General features: G+C 39.1%; 1 protein-coding gene across 4 annotated transcripts in view; it reads left to right on the forward strand.

Annotated features, from left to right (window-relative positions):
- Positions 1–20,614, forward strand: part of larp4ab (La ribonucleoprotein 4Ab) — a 30,363-nt gene extending 9,749 nt beyond the window's left edge. For 2 of the 4 annotated variants that reach the window (XM_056253886.1, XM_056253889.1), the window contains exons 5-17: positions 2,460–2,596; positions 2,676–2,779; positions 3,155–3,265; positions 3,789–3,842; positions 5,663–5,863; positions 9,720–9,823; positions 14,891–14,932; positions 18,037–18,228; positions 18,586–18,634; positions 18,718–18,894; positions 19,008–19,144; positions 19,351–19,558; positions 19,672–20,614. In XM_056253886.1, the coding sequence (XP_056109861.1) occupies positions 2,460–2,596; positions 2,676–2,779; positions 3,155–3,265; positions 3,789–3,842; positions 5,663–5,863; positions 9,720–9,823; positions 14,891–14,932; positions 18,037–18,228; positions 18,586–18,634; positions 18,718–18,894; positions 19,008–19,144; positions 19,351–19,558; positions 19,672–20,049 (1,894 nt within the window). In that variant the 3' untranslated portion in view covers positions 20,050–20,614. Of the gene's footprint in view, positions 1–2,459; positions 2,597–2,675; positions 2,780–3,154; positions 3,266–3,788; positions 3,843–5,662; positions 5,864–9,719; positions 9,824–14,890; positions 14,933–18,036; positions 18,229–18,585; positions 18,635–18,717; positions 18,898–19,007; positions 19,145–19,350; positions 19,559–19,671 lie in introns of all 4 variants that reach the window. The other 2 variants (XM_056253887.1, XM_056253888.1) reach the window with 2 other exon arrangements.
- Positions 20,615–22,596: the final 1,982 nt, after the last annotated feature.

Consider the following 22,596-nt stretch of genomic DNA (forward strand, 5'->3'; position numbering starts at 1 on the left):
AATGTCAAAGCTTTTTGTATTATCCATTCGTGTTTTTAAAATTCGTTAAATGACGGACGCTTTACTGTTAACAGCCCTCATATGTCTGATTCGTCTTATTCGAACACTTATATTATTGGTCATGTGACAGGACTCCTGTCTATTCATTGTTAACTGTTTTCTATAAATATGTTTGGATTGGCTAAAGTTTATTCAACTAATGTGTCCTGTTTATAATGTGTAGCCTAATGTTCAAATGCAAAGACAGCACGTCACAAATATAAGCCCTTTTCCCTGTGGGATTTAATATCATATTTGGATATTGGAATAATAAATTAAGTAGCCAATTTAAAATAAATAACATGTAGACACCTGTTTTTTGGGGGTTTTTTTTGCTGTTATTTAGGGGTTTCTTAATTTTAGACTAATTGACCAGCACAGATTATATCCAATACAATATTACCGGTAATAATGAGGTTAAATTTTGTATTTGTGTCAAATTAAAAAACCTTTAGACGTCAAAACTAGAATTATGAAGATAGGCATGTGTCTGTGTGTGTCTTATATTCTCAAAATATATGACCTTATATATACCATGACCTGAGAAGCCATTTAAATTTATAAGCCATTTAAAAATCAGCTTATAAATGATAAGCTTTTATCGCTTCACGTGGTTGTCTTGTAAACTTCAGGTGAAATTAAACCAGTTATTCAGGGCTTCTTTAGGATCAATTAGTTGACTAGTTGTTCAGGAAACCCACTGACTAGTCTTATTTTAAAAATACAACCAGTCAAAAGAAACACCGTTTGTAAAAATACTTCTACACTCCTGTGGAAAAAACATCTGGTCTTTTTTTCATTTTGCACATGTGAACTTAAAGTGTCTATGTCAGGTTAAATTTTTTTTTTAGATATATTAAATAAGGGTTAGATGTCTGAGTGAAAATGTAATTATCATTAAAATTATTACTGTAATTACCCTACAGTAAGCTTTATAGCCATTTCTGTCAAGATCATATTTTTAAAACACAGCTGAGCTGTGACGTCAGAAGAGGGAGTCGTGCCACAAACGTTCTATTCAAGAATGGGGAGTTTTGACTCTGAGCACTGTGAGCAGATCCAAAATCCCCCTCAAAATCCCCCCACAGCCATACACTTTTGAGCCTCCCAGGCGTGAGACAGATGAGGAGGCAAACAGAAATTTAAATAATTCCTATCGAAGAAACATAAATATCTGGTGTGAAGATAACCAGTGGAGAGTTGGGCAGGTGTATATACCGGTAGGCATAACTTAGAGGTGGAACCATGTATTCGTATTGAACCGAAACGGTACGGGCGTCACGGTTCAGTGCATGAATACACGAGTATAAAAATAAATAAGAATACACGAGTATAAAAATAAATAAAACTCGCGTGCAAATTAATTAATGCGGAACTACTGTTAGATACGCGGGTTATTTAGGGACACATAATCTGTAGCTCCGCCTTAGCTCTGAAGCTCCGTGGCTATAATGAACAGGCTTCGATGTCAAGATTGCAATGCTGGAATATGTTGGTGTTGGTGTGTGTGTGTGTGTGTGAAGCAGCACTGAAGTAGCGAGAGAGAGAGAGAGAGAGACGCGAGAGAGAGAGACGCGAGAGAGAGAGAGAGACAGACACGCGGGCGCGATCGAACAGTGGAAACATAAAAACTGGAAGAAATGTGCGCTGCAAATGACCGAAATCTTGGATACCGAAGCAGCACTGAAGTCCACGCGTTTGGTACGAACAAAGTTGACCCAGGCACGGAACACAGACCTGCTTTTTTGGGGAAAAGTGGACTCTGTGACCGGTTTTAACTGTGTTTTAGCACCCAGCACAAACGCAGTAATTCACCATTGTGAAAATACGCCTGCGTATACCTAACTAACTACCTAACTTAAATAGCTAACTAAATAAATAAATATCCTAATCACTAATTCTCTCGCTCTATCACTCGTACAATTATCAACACAGCTCACAGACTCACTTTCTCAGCGCTCTGGGGAGACGTCTCCCTCTTATGACGTCAAGCGATCCGTTTGGGCGGAGGAGCAGTTTTAAGTGAGTACTGAAAATAACGAACTTTTTCATCTTATATTCTGCCTTTAGGTATCGAAAATCATACAAAACAATACAACAACTTGTCAAATGTGCATTTCCCCTAACTATTTTGTGTTAATCCTAATTACAAATTTAACCTGACATACGCACTTTAAGCAAACATGTCCAGTGGTGTGATAACAGTAATATTTGGAGTAACGGGTTTCTATCAATGGAATATGCAAATCATGCAATGGAAGCTTGTAGTTAGCCAAGCAGACATTTAAAATTCTGTTTTCCCACTATGTACGCTTAATCTGTATTCAAAGGCTTTACCAAGTGAAGCACTTATGTTTTGAGTGCAATGAATATCACTGCAAGTGCTCAACATCTGTTCATTACATTTTTATTTTCCACAGGGAGAATCTCTCCAAAGACCTTTACCTGATATCTCAAATGGACAGTGATCAGTTTGTCCCTATTTGGACCATTGCGAACATGGAGGGGGTCAAACTGCTGACTACTGATATGGACCTTATACTTGAGGTGCTACGAGGTAAAAAAAGAAAAAACTCTGGCCAAAGTTACAGAGTTTGTCGTTCATTCCTTGCATTTAACTGTGTTGTCCTTCTCAGCCTCTCCCATGGTGCAGGTGGATGAGAAGGGCGAGAAAGTACGGCCAAACCACAAGAGATGCATCATCATCCTCAGAGAAGTCCCTGAGACCACACCTGTTGAGGTGAGACCACGCTGTATGTTCATCTCTTGTAGCTGTATATGGTAGAGATTGGTTATTATTACTGTGGTTACCCCGATGATGATCAGTATCGCGCTTGGAAGGATCCAGAACCATTGCTGCTGAGATTTCATTGTCCTCTTGTTTAAATCCTCCTTTATCTGTCCTTATCTTATTTCTCTCTTTCTCTCTCTCTCTCTGTCCTTATTCTTATTTCTCTCTCTCTCTTATTCTTATTTCTCTCTCTCTCAGTACAGTGGATTTTGCCCTAATGACCGTGAGATTATGAGATCTGAGGGATATCTGACCTTCTGTTTCTAAGTAGTTTTCACTTATTATTTTTTAATTTGCTGACTAATGCTTTTGTCTCTCTGTCAGGAGGTGGAGGCACTTTTTAAAAGTGAGAAGTGTCCGCAGGTCATCAGCGTGGAGTTTGCGCACAATAACAACTGGTACATCACATTCCAGTCTGACACTGATGCTCAACAGGTATTATTGACAAACGCATTCACAAACGGCCTTACTCATAGAATAAATGTCTGTATAAATAATTGGTAAATTCTTTCTTACATATGTTGGGTTTTTTTTCAAGATCTGTGCTACCATATTGAGTTAACTCATTTTAATTCAGATCATATGTTGCAAGTAAAAGTTTTTTTTTTTCATGAATGGTCGTGATGCCATTTTCCTGTGATATGGTTCATGGTCATTTAATCTGTAATGTGTAATTTTCTGTTTACTATTATAATGCATGAAATATGGCCATAATGAAATCTAAAAAGCAGTAAAGACTTGGTCTTAACTTTGCATCAAAATGATTATATACATATATTATTAGCTAGCTGCTTGGCTTAAAACTGAAAAGTTATTTTAACAGCCATAATTTGCTGAAATGAAAACCAATATGCACTTTTGCTCTGCTGTTGCATGGATGAGGCCTAACGTGTTTTTGCATTTTGTCTGCTGATTTAATTAATGCAAATGGTCTTTATCTGGCCACATTGTTTCACAGGCTTACAGATACTTGCGTGAGGAAGTCAAAACCTTTCAGGGCAAACCAATTATGGTGAGTGCACATTGTGTTGCTGTCTTATAGTTTGACCAGTCTGATGATTCATGCCAGCATATGCTTGTGTGTTAGTGAATGGATGTGTGAATGTGCACTCAATTTCTGTTCTAGTTCTCAAGGATGCTGTTAATAACAGGACTCTTTGAAATGCTCAACTTTAACCCTTGTTGTGCGAACCAATCAGTGATCAGTTATACTATCATTTAGTGCTGCCGCGATTAGTCGACTTAGTCGACGTAATCGACCATGCAAATTAGTCGACGGCAATTTTTTTTAGTCGACGTGTCGTTTTACTATTGACCGCTATTTATTTTTGGTCTCCCGTCACAAACGGCTCACTGTAATTCACCTCCACACACTGTGCGCCGTGCGCGCCCTGCTGGTTTATCTGCTATAATTTTCCTTCACGTTCCCGCCCGCCTTCACTGCTTTGATATGAAAAATTGCGGAGGCAGGTGACGGAGCTTTCACAGTGGGCTCATTTGCTGCGGTCCGAGTCCGAGCACGAGCGCGATTGTTCCCGGCACCCCCCGCAGCGTTGGTCTGGTTTCACACTCAATTCTATCGAACCCTGTTGAGTTTGCGTGCATCTTATGCCATCGCAAACGTGCACGGCGCATGATAGAAAACAGAACGCGGGTCAATATATTGTGTTTTTCAAACGGACTCTTTTGAGGAGACAGTGGATTTCCAAATGTGTTGCCCTGATTGCACGCGCAATGCGCGAATACACTGCAGACTCAACTCTCGCGTATCCAAGGTAAATCATCAACACTATCATCCCTTACATGTGTTTTATTTAACTAAATGCATCATAATCAGCTAAAACGCATGGGCAGGTTACTTAACTTCCTGAACAAGCGCTCCCGAGTCCGTGTTGCTTTCACATTCACGCGAACCGCGGCACGGGCCCGCCATGCACGCAAGTGTAAACGCGAGCTACATAACTGCGTGCCTGCCTGCTTTCAGCGCGACTCATAGTGGGCTAGTCCAGACTCTTTCAATTCAATTCCAATTTATTTGGATAGCGCTTTTCACAGAAAATGCATTGCATCTACTTTACTATTCAGAGTGATGTTATCAGTTATACTTTTCAAAAATGTACATAAATTAATCATTATTAGCTTACTGTACATTTTTTAAGACAGAACAAAGAGCTAATTTAAGTAATACATACATGTTTGTTATTAGAGGATTAGATTAGTACTCTGACTAATATGGTATAGCCTAATGGAAATGCAGATATTTAATGCTTAGATTGTTAATACATAATGTTTTTGAACAGGTGACATTTTATGTTTTGGCCCTTCAGTTGAGTTCAAAATAAAATGGACACAACGAAATTAACACTTGATTTTTTTTTAATTAGTCGTTTAGATTAGTCGACTAATCGAAAAATTAGTCGAAAGATTAGTCGTTAGAAAATTAGTCGTTAGTGGCAGCACTACTATCATTATGTAACCAATAGGAAAGACCCCTGTAAACAGTGTATGGAATTATGTAACCAACAGCCATATGGAAATATGCTAATACGGGACAGTTTGTCAGTGGTCGTGGGCGGAGCATGAGCATTATGACATCATATTGCTCAGAAAATCTAAACGGCTTGATTGAGTGTTTAGGCTTTTTGAAAAACACAAACTGATGATTTGATCCAGATCTATACTGAGATTTCCAATTTCAGAATCCTTTATCTTTTGAACAACCCATTGTCAAGATTTGATCCAATCCGATTGCCGGAATCCGATCAGATTACTTTTGAACAACGAGCCCTGGTTTTAATGCAGTTCTGTGTTTGTGTGTTTTTGTCATGGTAGGCTCGCATCAAGGCCATTAACACGTTCTTTGCTAAGAACGGTTATGGGGCTGTTGACTCTGGAGTGTACTCCACTCCATCACAGTACTCGTCTCCAGTTTACCTGCAGCAGGTGTACCAGCCTCCGCAGCAGTACCCTCTCTACAGCCTTCTGCCACAGACGTGGACCCCTTCACCCACCCCTTATTTTGAAACGCCACTGGTGAGAACATGAAATATATTTTCTTGAAATATTGTGAAGTGATTTACTGCTGAATTAAGACATTCAAGTGACAATTTCCACATATAAGACTACTAGTGGTGGAACGGATTACAAAATTCACGGTTCGGATCATTTATGGTTTTTGAGCCACGGATCGGATCATTTTTCGGTTCAGATTTTTTTTATATATATATATATATAAACTTTGATTTTCATTTATTACTTAAAGCTCACTTGAAGTTCTTTGATACTACATCAAAAACTACTAGCCTACTAGTGTAAATACTAATTAAAAATATTTAAGATTAATTTGTTTGTTTATTAATTTGTTAATATTTTAGATGGTTTAAAAAAAACAAACATTTGTCATTAAAGACTGCAGGTTCATAAATAATTGATTGATGTTGCCATGGTGCTATATGTTCAGAAACACAAATGTGGCTGTATATGAAGATACAGATGCGGATTTGGTTTTGACCCAGTGATGATAAACTAAGCGCATAGAGGGAATCAGGGAGTGATCAGAATTTGTGGGGAGTTTTCTCTCTCTCTCTCTCTCTCTCTCTCTCTCTCTCTCTCTCTCTCTCTCTCTCTCTCTCTCTCTCTCTCTCTCTCTCTCTCTCTCTCTCTCTCTCTCTCTCTCTCTCTCTCTCTCTCTCTCTCTCTCTCTCTCTCTCTCTCTCTCTCTCTCTCTCTCTCTCTCTCTCTCTCTCTCTCTCTCTCTCTCTCTCTCTCTCTCTCTCTCTCTCTCTCTCTCTCTCTCTCTCTCTCACTCAAAGTTCACTCCTGTCCCAGTGAGCGTAAAGATTATGAGATCTGAGGGTCACTTGTGGAATGATGACTAAATAACTTTTCAATGTCCAAGCTTAGTGGTCGACCGATATGGGTTTTTTGATTGCCGATATCTTAGAGAGCAGGGTGGCCTATGGCCGATATTTATATATATTTTTTATATATATATATACATATACATAAACACACACACACATTAGGGGTGGAATGGTACACAGAAGTCACGGTTCGGTTCATACCTCGGTTCAGACATCACGGTTCGGTACAATGGAGGGAAAAGCAAAACAAAAATGCAGAAGGCATTGTATTTTTTAAATAAGTTTTATTAATAAAGGCATAGAACCCGTTTATTTGTAGTGCACTGACAATAGTTTTATAGAATTCGTTTATTAATTAAATTAATAAAGACAAAAAGACCTTGCGATATGTTTGGTAATTGTACCTGAATTAATTTAAAATTAATTTGCTATATTTCAGATCAATATATTTGTTTTCCTTAATTTTAATTAACAATGTAACATTATTCTCATCTGAATCATATATATATATATTAGGGGTGGGCGATTTTATCGATTCTGCGATATAAATCGATATTTCCCCCCCCCAAGATAGTATCGATATTTAAGCCGCGAGTATCGATATATAAGTCCCATTCAAATCCCCCGTGTTTAACTTGGCTCGTCAAGGGGCCGTTCACATATCGTGTCTTTTGCGTGCTCAAGTTCGTTATTTCAAATGTAGGCGCGCGGCAAGCGCGCTCATAATTGAAGCGACGCGCTCATTTTCTCCAGGCGCAGCGAGATGAAAACACCTCAACTTTTCAGAATGGCGCAAGCGCACCGCAGTTCATGTGATAACCAACCATCAGTTTCACCCTTTCCATAACAACATTAAAAGCTCGGCCAACATGAAGGATGGGGGTGCACCCAAACACTACGGGTGTTTTTCTCTGCTCCGTAAATAAATCTTGTAGCAGAGCAGAGCTACAGCAAGCGTTTTCCGGTGGTGGAAATCCATTTGCTACTAAAACCTCGTTCTTTGTCGTTGTGGAGAGCGCAGTTCATGGTTGCTTAGCAACGACAGACGCCACGGGAAAATCGGACCGAATTTTACTATTAATAATAAAAGATAAGCTAATGTGCATTGTAAATCATGTCAGTAATTTATCTTTTTTGACTCATTCTTTTTATAAAAGGCTGAAATATGTGAGGTTTATCTTTTTATAAAACCTTTTTTCTCAAAACTTTATTTGCACTTTTTAACTCTCCATTGTTAATTGCAGTACTGCACTTAATTTACTTTTCAAAGACTTGCAAGCTACAGTTTGCACTGTTTCAATAAATGGAACTAATTTTCTCAACACATCTTTAATTCATTTTGTCCAGCATTTGCAAGGTGTAGCTCTGTCCAGTCAGAGACATATATTGTGTAATTGATGTTTTTAGTTTTCAGTTCAATTAATTCAATCAAAGTAAATGGAACACTCACAAGATGTCACCAAAATCACTCTGTCCCCTTTAAATCTTTCAGAAAATGATGTAAGTGTATCGAATTATATCGAATCGTATCGTTGGCTGAATATCGTGATATATATCGTATCGTGAGCTGAATATCGTGTATCGTATCGTGAGATTAGTGTATCGCTACAGCCCTAATATATATATATATATATATATATATATACTATATACTATATACTATATACTATATATTTATATTTTAATCAATATCTAATAAATTAGAGAAAAATCTTTAAAATAAACATGCTTAGGCCCTATACTTTAGATGGCAACTTATTGAATCTGCAATCCTATTACAGTATTTTTCACAAAAATGAATAAAGTATAAAATATATGAATATTTGAATAAAAAGGAAGTAAACACTCAGTAATCTGGTAATTTCATGTACACTGATAATCATATTTTTTCAAATAAAGACTTTTTTTTACTTTGACTTTGGACAATGTAACGCGAAGTTTACATAGCACACAGTGAAAACGATATGAATATGACACAGTGGGCAACTGGATATAGCACAGCATATTTTATGTTTTTCGATCGCGTGACGCGTCTCCTGTGATGCTGATCTTCTGTTCGCATTCACTCACTTACACGGACCGTCACTCGCAGTGACACGTTTATGCCAGCTACAAATGCACACTTCACAAGATATCACAGCTGGATTCGATTAAATCTGCAAGGTTTGTGAAATTAAATGTTTATTCGATATTCAGAGATTTGTTTAAATGATGTAGATGCGAATTTGCTGAATCTTGACGGTAAATGAGAAAGTATTTTAGCCTGATTTTGCCTTTTCTGTTACAAATAATATAAAAGCAAACGCATTACTTTTTCGCATACCATTTACTTTCTTTGTTTACCAGTTCTGTAGCCACCAGTTCTGTCTAACAAAGTATTAGATATGACTGACAGAAATCGTAAACTAATGAAGACGGTCAGGCGGAGAATGTGAGAGTGCTGTGTGATCAGGCGCTGCTCTTCTCTTCTCAGGTGCTGGTGTTCTCAGTGCCGCCCGTCAAAATAAATGTCCGCAGCGCCGTCAAAATAAAAGTCCCGCTTCCAACACATCGGCCAATCAGAAAAACGTATCTGCCGATATTTAAAAAAAGCCAAATATCGGCCTTGGCGATATATCGGTCGACCACTGGTCCAAGCATTGTAGCAACACAGTCATTTTTCAACAGATTTGAATGCGACTCATCCACTGAGTTACTCTTTTTGATAGCCTTTTTAGTTAAATTTGTATTGCAGTCATGAAGGTATGAGCTGATGGAGTCTCAGTAGGTCTCTGGGTTTGTAATCAGGTTTGTGATTGCAGGCCGAGCTGCAGGGGAGTTACTGGAGTGAAGCGCAGTATGAAGTCAGTCAGGGCAGTTGACTGCTCTCTAAATGGTTACCATGCCAACAGTTATTTGGTTCATTTAGCGTTTCACATTAATGTTAAGAGGTGTTTTGGGCGTGCGTCACAAAAATGTGAATTGAAGATAATTTGTAGGAGTTTGAGGATGTGTGGGTTAATCTCAGCTGTTGTTTCATCTTGCAGGCTCCATTTCCCAACAGTACATTTGTTAATGGCTTTGGCACAGCAGGAAACTACAAAACTGGCTCGTCTCCAATCAGCCTTACACGCAACTACTCCCGCAACCGGTAAGATCCTGAAATCTACTTGTTGTTTTAAAAATCTCTTTCTTAGCCTATCCCTTTCCCTCTCTGCCAAAAACATAATCGGTTGTTTCTTCTACCATGGGAAATTTATATCCATGGGGTTGGTTTTTAATAAAAACTGACTTGTTCGGGGTTTCTCCTTGTCTTAAGTCTTAATTCACCCTTCCACAAATTAAGGCTTTGAAAATGCCTTAAATCAAAGCAGAAAGTCTTAAATTTATGGTACAGAAAGTCATGGCATTAAATGTTGTATGCATTGCAAAAACTTACGATTCAACCTCTGAAGTTTGTTGTTGAATCAATACATTGAAAAATGGAAAGCAGGTTTTTTGATGAGATGTTTTAGCTTGTCTGTTTGCAATCTGATCATTTAAAGCCTTTAAACTGAAGGTTTTTAGTCCAAGGATCCAGTAAGCGAATGCATTCATGCGGTCAGTCCAAAACAGTGCTAATGCAGAGAAAACTCTGCTGATTACATCAGAGATGGAACATTATTCATTGCAGTGTGTATTTAGCTTTTAACAAAAACTTCTCTCATATTCAGAGATTGTTTCTGAGCCATGCGAGTCACATCACAGTGCTGAAGTACAAATGAATTAATCAGTGAAATACAGACTGAACGGCAGGTCAAAGCATCCAACAGGGGGGCTAAACGTAGAGCTACTCGCTCTACGTTTATTTAAAATGACCAGCAAGACAACTAGAGGTGAATATGTGCTTTCCATTAAATGAATCACACACAGTAAACAAAACCTTAACAAAAAAAAACCTAGCAATGAATGTGCTTTGTTTTAAATAAATCACACACAGTAAACAAAACCTTAACAAAAAAACTTTGTAATGAACTTTGCAATTTAGACAGCGTGCCGGTGCGGTGACACGTACATGCTCGGGCAGATTCGTCTGGAAGTCGTTCATCCTCGGATGCGGTGCCGCGCGCGCTGTTACAAAAAAAGCCGTGCACACAGCCAAGCGAAATGGGGTCTTGCCGGTCTTGCGCACCTTCGCGCTCGTGCGGACGCGTCGAGTATAAACAAGGCTTTACTCCGTGTCAGCGCGCTCTGATCGGTAAAGGGGCGCAGACCTCTCCTGAATCATCTCCAGCAGTAGCAGCCTCCGAAGCTCCAACTCCGCCTCCGTTTCCCTCGTAAGCTGATATTAGTATTTAAACATTCTCTGTTAAAATTTTTTTGTAAACTATTTTAATAGCACGGTTTTGGCGGTTATAGAGTTCTAATGACGGTGTTCAACTATAACCGTCGGTCTCACGGTTATATAATAACCGTCACACCCCTAGCTATAGGCATGTGCATTCGGCTCGAGTGCACTGTAGTAAAAATGCGTATGTGCGCAGGCACGTAGTCTTTCTTTACAAAGTGACATGGCATGCATAATACAGCGGTATAAGTTGTTTCAGTGGATCCGTGTGAAAGGGTATTGTTTTGATAACATTGTCATCTGTACAAAGAAAAAATAATTTCTGTCACTGCTGTGAACTGACCACCACACAGAATATCAAAAACTTTAGGAGTCAGCTGTCCACGGCAGTCCTAAACCTGCCACGGTACCAGGACAATAACACACAAATATGGTCTACCTAATTATCGTTATCGAGAAAATCCCAGAAAATATCGAGAGTTTATTTTATTTTTTATATCGTGCACCCCTAGTTGGAAGTGGTATTTTACAACACTCTGAAGTGTTGCTAATAAAATCATTGTGTTTCTCCATAGACAAGGACATTTAGAAAACATAATGATGTATTGAGTTCCCTTTAATTTATTCCTTAGGTTTTCTTCGGTGAGTTTAACGTCTTTGTAAACTAAAGTTTAATGCGTTTTAGGACGGAGTGTTCCTGTGCACCTATGCAACCATTGTGGAGGTGGGGGGGGTGCAACCACAGAAACCGAAAATTCTCGGGCCAGCAGCATGTGTCCAAATTTTAATCTTAACCATTCTATTTCATCAGAAACGATCTTAAAACAGGGCTTTAAGTGTAAAATACCGAACTTGTCCTTTAAGGTGTGCAAATTTCCGGTATGACGCCCTTGGCAGCACAGGGACGCTGCGTGAAGAACCAGGAGTGCTGAACACGGATGGATGACACATGGAAAACGGATACAGGCAGGGAACAAACACGCAGGAAAAATCCACAATGATCTGACAAAGACTAGGCGACAACAGTGACACTAAAAAGGGTTCGCTGATCAGTTGCAGCTGGCGCGTTGATCATAAGCAGCGGCCGTGCTGATCAGCGGCAATGATCAGCGACCACGCACACACACACAACAAGACGAGAAAGGAGACAGCGAATTCATAAACCGTGACATTGTCTCTCTCACTGTCAAAAGAATATCTAAATAAGATACTTTTAGTTATCTTGTTCTGAGTTATGTTGAATGGATATGGAAATATAGCTGTCTGTTGTGAATATGCGATAATTACGGGCTACTTATATTTATTATTTATAAATGTATAATTAAACTTGTTTAAATGTACAGTTTGGTGTTTTGTTTTTAAAAGATATCCTAATACAATAAATGCATTAATTTCTCAATTGGTATTTATCATTAAAGATATAGTGTTTGCAATCTAACGGTCAAAATGACCGCTTGTGGCAGTTCTAGTAGTTATGGAATTCTGGCACTTCTAGTGTTAAAGACCCACTCCGATGAAAATAATGTTTTTCTAGGTGTTAACATGTTCTTGTGGCATTTTTCTGATGTTAGAGGACATATCTTGAGAAAAATAAGCTCAAAGTTGTATTTCTGAGTATTTCTACATTCAAATGGCTGTGAATCAGTAGCAGACGCTAAAATGCGGGCTAAAATAGACTGGAGTTGTGACGTAGTAACTCCACTGGGCGTCTCCACACGCGACGTCTTGGAGTGAAATAATGATCGGTGATAACTTTGATTAACTTCGGATAATAATAATTAACGTGTATATAATACTGTTGCCCCACCGGTATTGGGGGTGTACGCTAGCGGGAGAGACAGAGCTCTCAGCAACGGGCAGGGGGAGGGTCGTCTCCGTGCCAACGGCTCCGCCCACAACGCAGAGGCGAATTGCTAATGAGCTACTGCCGCTCTGCTGAAGCGAAGTCCCAGAAAACGGCACAGGTTTTGTGATTTTGGCTAAAAATGGCATAATCATAATTTAAAGACCACTGGGAATGTTTAAAAATAGCTCAAAATATGATCGGAGTGGGACTTTAATGACTAACTCAAAGACAGTCCATTGCCGTAGCAATATAACTGCGCACTGAGTGACAGCCTTTCAATGCGCAGAGATGCTGTTTAGTTTGTTACTGAATGTCCTCGTTTTTGTGCATGCTGACCACATCGTAACACTTATTTATATAGCAATAAATAAATCCAAATAAATAAATGGCGATAATACCGCATATTGAGCCACTCAAAATCACCACAAGAGAAATTCCTTCACCGCGACAGCTTTACAAGGCTCGACTGAGCAGCAATGTGCCGCGTGGGCAACGCTGAAACTAATGCTTCACTTCGTAGAGATCAATGGCATTGATTTAATGCATTGACCAGCGCTGCACTGGCACCATTCATGGGAAATACCCTTAAACGTTAAAAGGATGATACGACAAAGATTTCGCTCTCCTTGGAAATGGCAAACTTATTTTATGACTTGACCTGAAAGGAAAGACGCAGGTAATCGCACGTGCCAAGTCGATCTCTCTCTCGCTCGTTCACGGTTTGTTTAGGCTTAAGTGCAAATCAACGGAGCCTCTGTACAAATCCCCATGATAAACAGTCTTGTTATCATTATTAACTTATTTAACATTCAATACACATGCATCAAGTGTAAAACAAGGGCATACCCTTATGAAAAAAAGAAAACGTGTATATATCGCGGTTGCTGCAGGTGCTTGCATTCCTCTACTAATGCCTGTTAGTAGTACTGTAACTGTTATTTTGTTAAATTATTGTAGTTGGGTTATGTCGGTGGATTAGGTTTTATTGTGAATTTGTTATATAATTTTGTTTTGTATTTATATATACTTTAAACTTTCAATATATTGTTCAATTTAAATCTTTTTTTTTTTTCAATAAGACATTCTTTAATGTCATCCACCGTCGTTTTGTGGCTCTTTTTTAAAAGTATCGAACAAGAATAACTGATCATTTAAATAAACTATAACATTAACAATGGTCTGTTGAAGTTGTTATTCTTTAATAATGTTAGTTAAGAAAAAAAAAACCATGATCATTGTTAGTTCGTTAGCTCAGGTTTTTTTTATAATGTATTATGTTGAAACTTAGATCAAGATTAATAAATGCTTTATAAAGTATTTTTCATCAGTGAGTTTTAACTATTGAATTTACTAATGAAGCCTTATTGTAAAGTGTTGCTGAACAATAATAAAGAATCAGAACATTTTCAATCAATATCTAGGGCATGTTGTAGTCCAGATTAAAATGTAAAAGTTTGAAATAAATAGGCTATAATGTATTTGGCAGTGTGGTTAACACCATTGCGAATACAAAAATCTGAATGGCTGTTTAAAACAATTAAATATTTTGTTTACGAGGGTTACCAATGTAACGGTTGCATTTCTGCTCTTCCATAAGCACCATTTGCTGTCAGAGAGTGAATGCGCATTGTCATTCAGTGCGTCTCCTTCACTCATTCCGCCTTGCTGCTCATGCGTGTTGGACTTGTTTACATCAGAGTGCACATGCCTCTTTGACGAAGCACACACAGTGTTATACATTTTAACCAGTTGATGGAAAAGTATTAAAGCATTCTACAAATCTGAATATTTCCTAAATAATTATTCATGGTATTTTAAAGTGTCCACGATAATACCGTGCATGTTCATTATTGTGATATATCGTATTACTGTATATCAGCACATGTCTATCCCTCCATTTCTAATTAAATTGGCTGAAGTTTTTGTTCAAGTGTGAAATATTGAAGTTTAACTACATTGATTTCCTTGTCATGTGCAGAAAGTGAGGCAGAGCTCTGTGTTTCAGCAACTGGAGTCAGACTGTCTTTGTTACTTTTACTTTCTAGACTTCCACTTTATTCCAGAAAGAATGTAATCAATGCCTTCAGGTAAATTCATTTTAAATCATCGTATGCACGTTCATCTTAGTGCTATTTAACCATGAGTAAGAGCTCCATTGTGAAAGACCATCATGACTCGGCTAAAAGCTGTATGTTGCATGTTGGCTTTCACAGTGAATGACAGTGCATTGTCATCAGATCTGTCATGTAACCCTGTCCTTGCATGTATCATCTGTTGATCTGCGTGTATGAGAATTTCCTGATTGTGTCTTGAAGTACATGCATTATAAATAAAATCTGCATAGGTGTTGAATGATGAGGACAGGTGAGCCAGTGGCCTATAGTGCCAATATATGCTTTATCCAATTTAATGGCAAATGAGATAGCCTAAATGTAATTTTGGCTAAAAGGAAGTAGCAACAATATTTGTTCACTTTATATTCGTTTATGTGCTTGAGTCGAAAAAAGTAATTGTTGGGTGCTATGCTCTTATTGTGTTCATGTTGTATTGCAAATAACTTTTGCTGCTATTGAGGTGGGATGCGTATGTAAGGTTAGGGACAGGTTTAGTGGTATGGTTAGGGTTAAGGTGTAGGGATTAAATGGATCATAGTTTATCCGTGGTTCGTACAGACCAGGCCCCATGTGATTTGTGGATTAATTGCAAAGTTTAACCATCATAGAGCAAAAGTTTATAATTTGGCATGTTTTGTCTTGCAAATTTACACATTCACGTGATTTTAAACTATTCCAGTGCAAGAAGCGATAACTCAATTCGGTACGCCCTCGCTGTTATCTGTAAGCACAGCCGTGCACACTAAATTGATTCCTCTTTTGCATCATCTTGCGGTTGAAAGGACACATAAGCCATGTTTCCATCCACTTGTCAATCGAATTATCTGAAGTTCGGTAAAAAACCTCATGCGAATAAAGCTGGTGAAAGTGTGTTTCCATCAAACTGCTTTAAAGCGGATAAAAACCTGTGCGTAATGACGTCACATGCTGTTTTGCGATCAAATTGGTATATCGAATTGATTTGAGACATGTTAAGGTGTTTCCATTCATTTTCTCACCGAATTGCACAACATTCAAGCCAACATTTGCGAACAAAGTTTTACTAGGCTAAATGGATCGCACCATAATAACGTTTCCATCCGCGTTTATCGCATAAGCCGTATATCGATCAAGATAAAATCCGATGAGACCGATCGTATTTCATTTGAGTCGATATTCATGAAATTCAATCGAATTTTACTGTTTCCATAAGGCATTTTTCATTCGATATCACTTAATGCGGATAAAAACGTGTGGATGGAAACATAGCTATACACACAAATTTGTCAAAATACGCATCTCAGCATGTATTCTGAAACGTAGTCGGTTATGTCTGTAGTGAACGTAAACGGTTGAGTAAAAAATCGGATGTCATTAAATTTGGATCTGTGCATTTGCTCTCAAAGTGACAGCAGCCTATAAATACCTGCTGCTGTCTGTCATTATAGATTAATCTTTAGCCCCTTTCACACAGCGCTTTGAACCCGGCAAATTGCCAGACTGCCTTCTGTGTGAACGCAAACACGACCCGGGATTGATGCCGGGTCGGGGACCTAGTAACATTGCCGTGTTCAGACCCGGAACGCGCGCTGTGTGAACAAAAGCCAGAACCAATGCCGTATAAGGGGTGTGTCGTAGTGATGATTCACGAGCCTTTGCAATGACGTAGTTATCGTGCGACTCAGTTACTCTAGAAGAAAGTTTGTGTTCGTCATCGATACAAGAAAGAACGAAAAAAATTCTGCAAACTGGACTGAAGTAGAGACCGGTCACATCCAACGTCACGCGTCTTTCCGGAGCATACACGGGTTGTGTGTGATCGCGCTCTCTGATTCCAGCAAATCACTGGCAGTCTGAATGAAGCAAAATCAAACGAACCCGGGTCAAATCCCGGGTCGCTTTATCCGTGTATTTTCCGGAATCTCTGTGTGAAAGGGGCTAGTGTTAAAGCTGTGTTCGGTTGTTGGATTAACATTATTTTATATATACAGTGAACACTAAAGTGTTTTTATATTTAAGCCCAATTACATTTCTGTAGCTGAATACTACAGTTAGGCCACTTCATTTGTAACTGTTATTGTATTCAACTAACTTGTTTATTACTGACTTTTCACTTTTAATGTTTGAACTTTATTAGTTAGGCTAGACGTTTTTGATGTGGTATCGAAGTACTTAAAGTGTGCTTTAAATAATAAATGAAAAGCAAATTACATTTGCCTCCACCCATTCCACCCCCCTCCCCCATTTTTTCTTGTTGATCTGAAAAATTATCTGATCCTTGACTCAAAACGCAATATAATCCAAACCACTAGTTTTGTGATCCATTGAACCACTGTTAAGGTTTAGGGGTCAACAGTGTAATTGTATAAATAAAAAAATACAAGTACAATCTAAAACATTTATGTACACGCATGTATTCGCTTTTGAATTTGTAATTACTTGTATTCTGTGTATATATAGGCCTAAAATTTGGGGCATCAGGGAGCTGCTATCTATATGCAGAGTACTGAAATCGGTTTTGAAAGCACGCTCGCATTTGCGTTTATTCTGTGTATAGGGAGCGGCGATATTGGCCGCACATTTTACAAGATATGTCAGTGACGCTCAGGATCTGTGGCGCACCAAATCCTCTGCCATTGTCTTGTCGGTCATCTCTTCACTCTGCTACTAGTACTGTATGGAGTTGTGTCCGTTGTCCAACTGAACAAAATGGTTTTTATTTCTAAAAAAAAAAAAGCGAAATGACAGTGGGGGTGGTGCTGTGTCGGCCATGTAATGTAATCAGTTTACATCCGAACACTGTGTAGCACCGGTAACCCTGACTACCGCAGCAAGCCTGCTACAAAAGAAATGAAAATGGTGTCACTTCAGGAATTTCTCTGCAAAACATTTTTCTTTTTGTCACTACATCTCTCATGCATATCATCTCCATTTGTGATGCTTGTTCTACACAGTGAGAGAGACCACCCTTAAAGCCCAGCTGGACAAACTCTCTGTTCTACAGATGTTTATTCAGCTTTGCTCTGGCTTTTGAGCCTTGGTTATAGTTAAATGCTATCACTTCTGAGAAACGGCTGATTTTTCTGTGCTCTGTGCAGGAATCATGTAAAGCCACAGCCTCGTGCTGATGCGAGTCAGCTGACGGAGACTTCGTCCGGTGCCGGTAGTCCTCAGCCCCCATGCACCCCCACTTCAGACACCATTGCCTCCACCCTCACCCCGCTCTCTGAACCGCCAGTTTCCCCCAGAGAGAACCACCTCTCCGAACTCTGCATCAGCAGCCGGGCCAGGTCAGTACACACAGATAAGACATGTAGCAGCATTTTTCTTTTACCTGTATAATTTAAGTTAACTGTATAAGAATCAGATTTGGTTGTTTTGACCCAGTGATGATCAACTAAGCGCATAGAGGGAAGCAGGGAGTGATGGGAAGACTTTAGGAGTTCTTTATTTTCTCTCTGATCACTTCTCTTGTCCTTTCATTTCTTCCTTTATCTCTCTTGCTCTCTCTCCTTAAAGTCTCTGTCACTCCTGTCCCAGTGAGCGTTAAGATTATGAGATCTGAGGGTCATCTGTTAAGTGCGTTCTCTGAATTGTGACAGGTTTGATGAAACGAGTGTATTTAACGACTTATGTGATGTGTCCAGGAGAGGAAGCTATCGTGGCATGAGGAGGAGAAGAGAAGATGAAAGGATGGTAAGTCCTAAGTTTATTGCATGGTTCTCCAAAATTGTTACATTTTTGTTGTCTCTCGTTTCATTTAATTTCATTTTACACAGAGGCAGAATCCTGAATCAGAGGTGAAAACTCCGCCTCCAAAGTTTGACCTCGCAACCACTAACTTCCCGCCTTTACCAGGAGGTGTGCCGAGTTGTCTGCCAGGTGTGACCATGCAAACGGAGTCTGTGTTGGAAAATCGCATGGCAGATGTAGTTAAGGGCATCAGCAGGGAAAAGGTAGTAAGAACTACTTCCTGTACCTGTGTATTCTCAATTACAATTTTTTTGCTTGTTCACAGAGAATCTTCGATATCACTCAAGTAAAGTTGCAATTTTTCCGTGTGCTTTAGCCTGAAACAAATAAGCAAGATGTCAGTCAAGATGTCAGTCAAGATCCCAGAACATGTCAAGTGGAGGCCCAGTCGACCGGACTCTCCCCTCCAGCGCCAAAGCTTCCCGCCACAAAACAGGACACGCCTACCACTAGGTACACACATGCATGTACACGCATTAGGCATCATAAACTACTAATGAACATTACTTTTACAGCATTTATTAATCAAGGTTTTAAATTATAAATATACAAATATGAAATAATTATAACAAATTATTTGTAAATAAATATTACTATTATTAAGGTGGTTCAAATAGAAGCAGGTTGAAAATCTTGGAACTCCACATTTCTCTGTACAGTGCGTCACATCAAGTGAAGAAACCAGAGAAAGAGGTTCAGACCTCTGACACGCCTCCAGAGCCTGCATCAGTGACAGCATCAGTGACCACACACCACCACCACCACCACGTCCAGCCCATTTCCGCCCCAAAACCTTTGCGCAGCCAATCAACCTCAAGCACTGAAACCTCATCTACTCCACCTCTGCCATCAATCACATCTTTACAGGTAAACACCTTAATTTGCTAAATTATAAATGCTCCTGCAGCTTATTCACACATGAAAGTAAAAAAAAAGAAAGAAGAGATTTGTTAACCTTTAAGGTTTTATTGACCCCTCAGGAGCCTCGGAAGCTGAGCTATGCGGAGGTGTGTCAGAGGCCACCCAAAGACCCTCCCCCTGCACCAGTAGCCCCGCCCAGCCCCAGTCCCACCCCTTCTCCCACCACAAACCAACCTCTACGTGAACTTCGAGTCAACAAAGCGGAAGGCCCAGCTTCATCCCGCTGCAGCCCCGGTGAGAAAATGGAGAAGGGAAGCGAGAGTCGGACGTCCAGAGAGCAGACTGGCTACCAACGTGGTAATGGTCCCAGAGGGTCAGCCTTTAAGCTCAGAGAGCAACAGAGACGACCTCCACAGGGTCGGCGCTCCTCGCCACAGTCGGGGTACAACAGACGCAGTGGAAAAGAACAAAACATCCCACCCAGATCGCCAAATTAATGCCTCTTATGCCCACGACACATGCACAATCGCGTGTATACTTCGATACACATCTTATACATAAAGCAAGAGTATATAAATCTATATATATATCTATATAAAATCTACATATGAAAACTGGACTGTCGCACTGTGGTGTCGAAGAATCCTCTGCCTCCCGAATGACTTGAAATCTGGGAAGTTGATTCTTAAAAATACAGAAGAAAACTAGGAATTTAAGGAAGATGAAAAAAAACCTCTTACACTTGAACTGAGAAATGGAGGCCATGCTTCCTGTGTTGTCTGATTTACAGCGATTAATTAGCTTGTAAATGAGTTTTGATTTTACTTGGAGTGTTTAAGGTCCTGGCACTAGTGTACAATGTTGTACATTTTATTTTATTATTATCTATAAATGATAGTTCTGTTGGTGAGAAATCAAGCACATGTTGTTTGTATGCAACAGATCACACAAAGACAGCATTATATCGCCCCCACTGGTCCATATTTCACCTTTGTGTGAGTTTGTGCACTGGCTGTGGGAAAATTTGATTCAGATGTGATGCTCTCCCAAATAATTCTGTAATCGACACAGAATTATTTGAGATTCATAGTGGTTCTTTAATTTATTGGAAACATGCGCAAGATTAAACATTACAGATATCGATAAAAGGTTCCCACTGCTCACTGTCCTTGAAAAAGTGGGATTTCCAGGCTTGGGGGGAAAAAATCATAGAAATGAATAAAATAACTAATGTAATATCAGTTATTTATACAGCTAGAAATTACTCCAATATGAGGAGTCAATCTCTCTTTAAGATAATTTCAAAAAAAATCCTTATGTTGTCATTAAAAACGTCTGGAAATGTTTTGGTCGACTGTGTGGGAACCCTGTCGATATGTGGCATGCAGTTTCAAACGGAACTCTCAAGCTGGCTTTAAGGGTTTGGCCTGATTCAGAAAGCTAAAGCACTTTGTGAATTAATTAAAATTTAAACATGAGGTGTTCATTGATTCCCAACCCGGTCTAAAACTGGAGGACAAGTGTATGCTGTTCAGACAAAGAAAGAGGGAAATTTGTAGGTTTGAAGGACACATTTAGACTGATCAAGACTGACGAATGGATGAAATGGTACTGAACATCCATAGAAAAAAAGACAAATATAATACAATTTAAGGTGATTTTGAGTTGGTGTGTCGTGCTGTATAATGTCGTACGGTGTCATCTGTGATGTACGGTGTTTTTGAATGCTGAGTGTCCGTAACGGGAAGATCAAGCTGCTTTTAGGCTGAAAGAATGAATAGATATTATTGTGTAAATGAGCAAAGCCACTGTTTGTCTTCCTCTTCCTTTGGAGTGAAAGTCTTGATGGTGTTTCTATACTGTCAGCCTTTGTTTTTTCCGTCTGCTGTAGATGCTGGTGACAATAATCAGGTTGGATTTTATATGCTCTCAGTTAGTGTGCTGCTTTGGAGTTGCTGTTCATGTCCTAGTCTGTGATGTATGTCAGTCTATGTTGTGTTTTCCTTCTATTTGTTTGTTTAATAATAATCTGTATTAGACACTTGTGTGTATGCCTGTACATTTCAGGTGTGATTACATGAAATATACCTGCTACAGAGCTCATAATTTACCCGTGTTATCCAGTCTCATGCCAGGCTTGGTAAAAGAGAGGGAACTCAGGACCTCAGAGGAAATTGGTGATATGTATGACTGCAAATTTTTGTCCAATACTTATTGCAGGATTTTTTTGTAGCCTTTTGAATTCAGTAATCCCATTAAACTGTTTAGGGGTCTTAAGTTTCAGTTAATAATGTGTATTTGAACGTTTAATCAAATGACACTGTTATGCATGGTTCTCTCCTCAATTCGATTTCCTCCCCTCTTTATCTCATTCTCATGTATGGATGGGTTGTGCACAGATCCAGACCAAAGTCAAATCAGCAGAGAGACAATCTCAGGAAGTGCTGTTTCAATGCAGTAGCTCCTCCCTCACTCCCCTCTTATTCTGCCATGGGCAGGGCCACTGTTTGAGCGAGTGTTTATAATCATGATTGTTGATTAGTGAGTTGAACTATGTATGTTTTGGTTTTTGAAAAATGTGTGTGCGTGTGGAACGTTATAAAGGTGTCCTAATGAATCATTTCTCAATCCCCTACTTTTAATTTGACAGTTTTTAGAAGAACCATCGGAGGGAAATTTTATGCATCAGTTTTGTTTTAATTTATTTTGTTTTAAATTCTGTTTCTCTTTTCAACTTTCATTGTGGCTTTCTTGCCCAAACATATGCGTGTTGTTAGTTTGAGATGATTTATTTAGATTTTTATTTTCTGTTTTGCAATATTATACTTGGGCGCAAATTACGTAGAGACTGTGCCACTAAAATTAGAAAAATCAGTGGAACTGGTTTTATTTTTTTATTATTTTAACTGAATTAATGGATTTGATTCATAACTGGTTGGTGAAATGAAATGATTACGTTTTGTTCCTAATCTTATATCCTGTGTAGGCTGTAAGCATTTAGACACCATGAAATGGCACGGTTACAAGTAGCAAGTCTTTAGCCG

Source organism: Rhinichthys klamathensis, unplaced genomic scaffold (genome assembly GCF_029890125.1).
Source record: "Rhinichthys klamathensis goyatoka isolate OS25496 unplaced genomic scaffold, OSU_Roscu_1.1 h1tg000109l_1, whole genome shotgun sequence".
NCBI lineage: Eukaryota > Metazoa > Chordata > Actinopteri > Cypriniformes > Leuciscidae > Rhinichthys > Rhinichthys klamathensis.